The sequence below is a fragment of the Alligator sinensis genome, unplaced genomic scaffold (assembly GCF_000455745.1).
Source record: "Alligator sinensis unplaced genomic scaffold, ASM45574v1 scaffold131_1, whole genome shotgun sequence".
In the NCBI taxonomy this organism is placed as follows: domain Eukaryota; kingdom Metazoa; phylum Chordata; order Crocodylia; family Alligatoridae; genus Alligator; species Alligator sinensis.
In genome coordinates, this window is record NW_005841830.1 from 7,522,248 (window position 1) to 7,529,764 (window position 7,517).

The following is a 7,517-nucleotide window of genomic DNA, read 5'->3' on the forward strand; positions in this document are numbered from 1 at the left end:
GCCCTTAACCATACAAGTGGCCCTTCTCTGGACTCTTTCCAGGTTATCCGCATCCCTCTTGAAGTGCGGCGCCCAGAATTGCACGCAGTACTCCAACTGCGGTCTGACCAGCGCCCGATAGCGGGGGAGTATCACCTCCTTGGATCCATTCGTCATGCATCTGCTGATGCACGATAAAGTGCCATTGGCTTTTCTGATGGCTTCGTCACACTGCCGACTCATGTTCATCTTGGAGTCCACTAGGACTTCAAGGTCCCTTTCCACTTCCGTACCACCCAGCAGGTCATTTCCTAGGCTGTAGGTGTGCTGGACATTTTTCCTCCCTAGATGCAGCACTTTGCATTTCTTCTTGTTGAACTGCATTCTGTTGTTTTCTGCCCACTTGTCCACCCTGTCCAGGTCTGCTTGCAGCTGTTCCCTGCCCTCCGGCGTGTCCACTCCTCCCCATAGCTTTGTGTCATCTGCAAACTTGGACAGAGTACATTTCACTCTCTCGTCCAAGTCGCTGATGAAGACATTAAAGAGTATCGGTCCCAGGACCGAGCCCTGCGGGACCCCACTGCCCACACCCTTCCAGGTTGAAACCAACCCGATCTATAGAGTCTTCACTCACATTTTCTGATGCAATGTTTTCCATTCCTATTTCTTCACCATAGTAAGTTGTAGGTGTACCAGGAAGGGTTAAAAGGAGCATGTTGATCACATTAAGGAACACTGTTAGGGTCTCCAACCTAAGCAAGAATAATCTGTTATATTTAAATGCAGAACTAAGGTACACAATAGCACTAAATACTTGCATAAGAAACTAGTTTAATGAAAAACACACTGTGGGCCAAATTCTGTCCGCTAACAATCAGTATAAACTCGGATTCATTCATTCAAAATATTGGAATTTATCTTCATTTACAGTGGTGAAATGGAGCAGACTCTGGCCCTACATTTCCCTTATTAAGTGATGCAAGTTAAGAGTGCCAGATAGACGGTAGCCCCAGAAGAGGTTTCACATTACTGCAATGTCCAATCACTTCCATGCTTTGCAATCAAATTGCTCAAAGCATAACTGTTTTCATAGTATTTTCCTCCCCAACAGATATGTTGCTTTCTGCAGAATAATGGCAACAAACTGTTCCATTATCACAGGATATGGAGGAAAGATCTTTTCATATTAAGGAAAATTATCAAATAAAGTTAGAAGTAGTTCCAACCAAATGTTAAATTTACATCTCATGGTGCATTCTATTACTCAAGTACACTAAACAGTGTGTTTCGATTAACATACTAACATATTTTATCAGCTTTTCCCCTTTAATTTTCCAAAGCTTTCTATATCCAACCCTGGTGGTGCAAACAGTTTAGAAAAAGTTAATCAGGTTGCTTTCCCTTTTTTCCCCTCAGGGAGAAATATTTTATTACTTCGTTTATTTTGGTGTGTTCTACTCAACACAAGTGAAGTCTAGAGACAGTGCCAACAGCATAACAGAAGTAAGCAATGATACATTAGGATCTCAATCAACAGTATCTTCTATTCTAATGCAAACACCCTCAGAGTTCTCACATGTTTCCACGAGTGCATTTTTTTATGATTTCTTTTGTTGCCTAGATAAGGCAGGGTTTTGCGGCGGTCATGTCCACCCTTTAGAGCAGAGGCAATGAAAGATTCACAAGCACTGGAAGCAGGGATCTAAGAAGAGATAGACTTGGGCAGCTAGGTCTGCAGCACAGGATAACAAAGGGGAAATCAGAGGCAGAGATGTAACCAGCATTAGGTAAATTCAGTATCCATATATGATGGGAGGGGTCACAGCCTCTATTTCTGTTCAAGAATTAAAATAGTACACATCAAGCTACTTCTAATCTCCCTGTGGATTTGGAAGTAATGGCCTCTCCTCTCCCATATACTTGGGGACCGAGGAGTAAAATAGCACCTTGATAATGTAAAGCAACGTTTTAAATGATCTTGTTTGAAAGCTAGGCAAAATTACTAGCACCTGGATGTAAATATGCTCAGGATAAATTAAAAGGACAAGCCACAGGTAGTACTGCAGTGTCCTGAGGATATATGGCAGGTTCCATAGATTCAGTGGCTACAAAACTATTAAGGGCTTGATCTTGCTCCCCATGAAGTAATCTTTTTTTTTTCCTGTGAGCTTCTAGGAGTATGATCAGGCCTTTCACGCACCAGAACACTTACCGCCCAGTTTGGCCATTTTCCTTTAGGCATATTCTTCATCCACAAGGACACAGTTTCAAAAATACTATTGCCTGAGAGGTTTTTCATGTTGATGAGATAGAAGTTGAAGGGAAAATCTGCTTCTTGGATAAAAGATGTTCCATAATACATCATTGTTTCTTCTATGTTTTCCAGATCGTTGGCCTCAGTACCCATAAACCTGTAGAGGAGTGCACAAGTTTGTTTAAAATAATTTTAAATCAGTGTTAACTCTTATTGCAACTGGAATCAAAGACAGCATGAATCTAAGACTAGACATGAACATATCTAACAATTTAACGTGTCTTCAAAAAGAATTTGTTTTTCTTTGTGACCTATATAGAGACACAAATATTTTGTTTGGTACAAAGGATCATATAAATGGCTGGTATTCTTCCAAAATAGCCGTTACAAGTCTTTATCATAACTCATATCTCATTAAAAGACACAACTGACTCCATTTTCATCTGCTGGGTCTACAAAGAGAGACTGAAATTGGTACGAACTGTATTATTGTACTAATTCCTTCCCCTCATTGCTTTCTATTTAAAATGGGAAGTATTTAAATAAAAGTTAATTATGACCTTGTCATGAGTCCTGTGTATGGGATAGGACAATTCTCTGCATTCAGAGGATCTAGCCTCTGCAATCCCAGTTCCCTTCATAGTAATAACTAGAACAGCAGATTTCCCCTAGCATAATGACACAATTTTATGAGAAGATGGAGCCTTGGTCTTCCCTGTCCACTCTCTGCCCACATACCTAAGAGTAGATGTAATATTGGCACTTCGCAACACTATTCACTGTGAAGAGCAGGCTCAGAAGGTATCTCATAGCTCTCCTGAATTCACAAACACAATAGGTCCCAACCTAGACCATAAATATTGGCCATGTTCATAACCCAACAATGACCTGGTATGTTAAGTAAGGAGAAAAAAGAAGGTCTTAACTACTACATGTTATAACACAGGACCTGCTTCTCCACTGGTGAGAAGGCAGCTTCATATTAAAAGAGAAGACCAATAGCCAAAATATTGTTACCTGTATCGGCCGGGCTCACTGCTAAAAAGATCCATAGTGTGCCGGAAACCACGGACAATATCATGCATGCCAACTTGAGTGCTGGTATAGTCGTGATACAGTTCAGAATAGGCTGTGATGCTAGTCTTGAAAATAATATAATATTACACAATTAGCTATCCAACAGTTAAAACTTCTAAACCTCATTGAATATGTAATCTAATTGTGTGCGAGAAGAGGGAGTAAATATTTAAGAAACAGAAGGAAGAATCAATACCCAAAGGTAATTTATATAACTCTGTTTGAACATAAAAGGTACCATTCTGGGTCAGACCAACAGTCCACATAGCTCAGTATCCTGTCTCCAACACTGGCAGGGGTGGATGCTTTTGAGGGAGAGCATTGAACAGTGCATATTTAGAGTGATCTCTCTCCTGTTCATTACTGTCCCTGGCATCCACCAACATTGGTTAAGATATGCCTGAAGGTACAGCTCTGACTGTTTTGTTTAATAACTATTAATAGACCTATTAGCCATAGATTTGTCTCGTCCTTTTGCACTAGTTTGCACTAATGAACAGGACACAAGCTATACACCTGATTGCCAACGGAGACAATGCAAATGAAATTCTCATTGTGACTTGAGACAGCAGCCAGATTTGTCCACACGCATATCTTTGTGTCCATTAAGGCATGGTATTTCCTCTCAGCGTTGGCACCACCTGCTGACTGTACTGGGCCCACAACCCCAAACAAAGGCAAGCTGAATAAATAACTGGTTTCCCTCATACAAAGCTCTCTACCAACCTAAGTTGAATTTACTGCTGATACAAAACATCAAATTAAGAGTGCAATTCCCATTTTACAGGGAAGTTTAATAATGAAAAATGAATCACTAAAGATAAGGAAAAAATGAAGTCAAATCAGAAATTATGTTACCGGATTTTGGGATTTATTCACTTGAGGTTCGTCCCTTAGGTTCATTGCTTCGAGAAGAAATTTAACATCATTGATGCTAAATCCATCAATGCCCTTGCCCAGCCAAAACCTGATAATATCCTAAACACAAAATGGAGGCAATTCATGATAAGTCTACCTCTTTCAAAAATCATAAACAGCAAACATTTCAATATAGTTCTTTTACTACATACCTGACAATACAACACTTTATATAAACCACAAAGGAAACATTTGAATTATTATTCAACCATAATAAAACACACCAGTGCCTGGCTGCTCTAGGATTCAAGAACTGGCAGAGACAGAAAACCACCCAAAGCATAGAGAAAGCCATCTTTGATCTGGTCCATCAATGGGAGTGTCTCAAAGTACTGTGTGTCTCATAGTACTGTGTCAACATCCAGTAAAGAAGTAGAGAGAGGTAGTTAGCCACGTTAGTCTGAAGTTAGGCAGATGGCAAAGCAGGTCAGGGCAGCACATTGAAAAGTCAGTCGATAAGATGCCACACTGCCCTGCCTTCTGCTAATAAGGAAAAGTGAGTGAAATTAAAATGCTAAGCATATTGTTAGTGTGCACCCTTTAAACCTATGCACAATCAGACCATGTTGATTCAAGTGCTCAGGAATCTACTAGTTGCACAGACTTTTTGACACTACTTTTCTTGCCTTTTTTAAAACAAAAACACTTTTCAATCATCCTTCTTATTTCTTTTGTCAAAATCATTCTTATTTTCAGACTTGAGGTCTGGGAAGCAGTGAAAGGAAATTACACATGATTAAGCAAGTTAATGGTTATGGATCTGTGATTTTTTTCATTGCATTCTGAGGTTGGCTTATCAGTAACATTGCATCAGACCTCAATGGTTATTTTATTATATCAATTTTAATTCTTCTAATTGTAACATATGAGTCTAATAGTAATGTCTGTGTAAGTGTTACTCAACTAGGAAAAGAAATTGGTAATAGACTTAATGCTTTAATCTCTTTTTTTCCACATACAATATATTTTCACAAACTTATTTATCAGTACAAGATATGGTCAAATTTAACTAATCTGTGTTAAAAAATTATTTATTTGCTAAATAAGTATTCTACCTTCCTGATTTATTCCTACCTACACAGTAATACTGAAAGCAACTAGAGACAGTCACATTAACTGCTACTAGGGGATTTCTTGTACTGAAATAAGAGGTCCACTTTGAGCACATGTACATCATAAAAAATAACATTGCAATAGGCAAACATCGAAGCCTGCATAGATCATGAAAATCCTTTTGCAGAGGAGTGTGTAGCACACTGGTAGGGAGCTACTGAACCTTGCACTGTTCCTATTGCACTTATTTTAGATGCTCTGAAGTCTTTGATCCACACTCTCTCTTGCGAAGCTGCCCAGATCTCTAATGAATTCACAAAGCCACAGACCTTTGAAAAAAGAGTATCAGTGTTAACCAACCATTTCATCATCTTGCAATGTACTGAAAGAATTAGTGATGTTGACAAACACTTTAGAAATGAATTAGATGGTAATCATCCAGAGTGCATTTCTCCAAGAACTCCAAGACGCTGTAATAGAAAGTGTGCCTGAGAGTATATGCTCACACACAGAATCAAGACTAACAATCAACTTGAACTAGTTCTCTTGTCTGCTCACAGTGTAAAGACTCTAAAACCACAGCTAAACTCAAAGAACCAAGTCCAAAAAAAGGACTCGGGCATCTCAGTTGCACTTCTGGTAGAACTCAAGTGCCAAAGTCCAAGCAAGTGATCCATACAAAGTCCACCTAACCACATAGCTACCTCAGATTCAGTGCTTGTGCATGCTCAGAATTGCTATTTACTTGACTAAAGCCAGCATTTAGGAACTAAATCCTGCCAAATTTTAGGTTTATGTATTCTATCCTGTGACTGTATAAAGCATAAGCAGTCACAGGCACATGAGCCAGAACCAAGGAATCCACCCCCAGAGGGAGTGCCCTGGGCTCATGCTTTCTCTCCTTCTAGCTCCATGACTTGTATTCTTTTCTGCCCAGGGGTCCTATTGGCTACAGGGTAGCTAAAAAGTACTTTCTTCCCAGTCTAAGTAATAGCCTGGTTGTTTGGGCACTCTCCTGGGAAATGAAAGTTGTTGGTTTGGCTGAGCAGAGGTGTAACAAGTTCTTTCAGTGCCTAGGACAGGGGCAGGAGGGGGATTATGCTGACCTCTGGGCTAGGGACAGAGATTCAAAAAGTCTGAGTCTGAACTGATTCAGTCTTTGCAGGTTAGTCTAACCTGCAGAGAGTGAACCAGTTTCCAGGTGGATAGACATTCCCTTTTCATTCCAGAAAAGCAGGCACGTGCCTGCAGTGGTTCAGACCAAAAGCCTGAGGAAGCCACAAGGAAACCGAGCTGAGCGGGGGGTTGGGGGGGGCTCTGTTCAGTGCTGGGGGAGAACTCTTCCCTCTCCTCCTCCTCCCCCACACCCACCGCCACTGCAGGGTGGGGAGGGGGGCTCTTCCTTTCTTTCTCCTCCCCTCATTACCCATCCCCTGCCACCACCCCCGCCCCGCGGGGGGGGGGGGGGGGGGGAGGGTGTGAGGCACAGCCCAGGGGTCCGGCCCAGCTGGGGCACAGGGAGCAGCTGTAACAGAGCAGCAGCTGCCGGGGTGGCCCCGCCCCCATTGCCCAGGCCAGCCTCCCTTAGCCCCAGCCAAGGCAGCCGCATAGTAGGGCCAGGCTGGGCTGCAGGGATGGGGCCACCCCCAGTAGATGCAGCTTAGTGATGGGGATGTGAGCAGAGCGAGCACAGCAGGGTGGCTTACCTAGTCAGCGAGTGCAGCCCGGCACCTGTGCACAAAGGCTAGCCGGACAGGGGCTTACCCAGGCCTGCTCAGAAGCTGTGGGGCCTCAATGAGCCTGTATGGTGGGTGTCTGCCAGACGCCAGGCGTGCAGCACCTCCAAGTGGGCCCTGGTAAGCCACTGCCTGGCCAGCTGCAGACCACACTTGCCGGGCTTTGCTCACTGACAGTGTAAGCAGCTCACATCTCCATCACTAAGCTGCACCTGCCAGGGGTTGGCCCCCCTACAGCTCAGCCTGGCCCCACCATGTGGCTGCCTTGTTCAAGGCTGAACAAGGCTGGCCCAGGTCATGGGACCACCCCTGGCAGCTGCAGCTCTGTTACAGCTGCTCCCTGCACCCTGGCTGGGCTGGGCCAGTCTGGACAGTGCCACACACAACCCCCCCTCTCCACCCTGGGGTGGCAGGAGATGGGGGAGTAGGGAATGAGTCTCCCCCCAGCACTGAGCATAGCCCCCCCCCCCCCCCGCCCCGGGGGGGAGAGGAAGACACCC

At 43.4% G+C, this 7,517-nt stretch overlaps 1 protein-coding gene across 1 annotated transcript in view; it reads right to left on the reverse strand.

Annotated features, from left to right (window-relative positions):
* Positions 1-7,517, reverse strand: part of SLC3A1 (solute carrier family 3 member 1) — a 24,631-nt gene that overhangs the window by 7,261 nt on the left and 9,853 nt on the right. Inside the window, 5 exon segments of the mRNA XM_025205392.1 lie at positions 614-710; positions 712-731; positions 2,192-2,390; positions 3,251-3,375; positions 4,169-4,288. Of these exon segments, the coding sequence (XP_025061177.1) occupies positions 614-710; positions 712-731; positions 2,192-2,390; positions 3,251-3,375; positions 4,169-4,288 (561 nt within the window).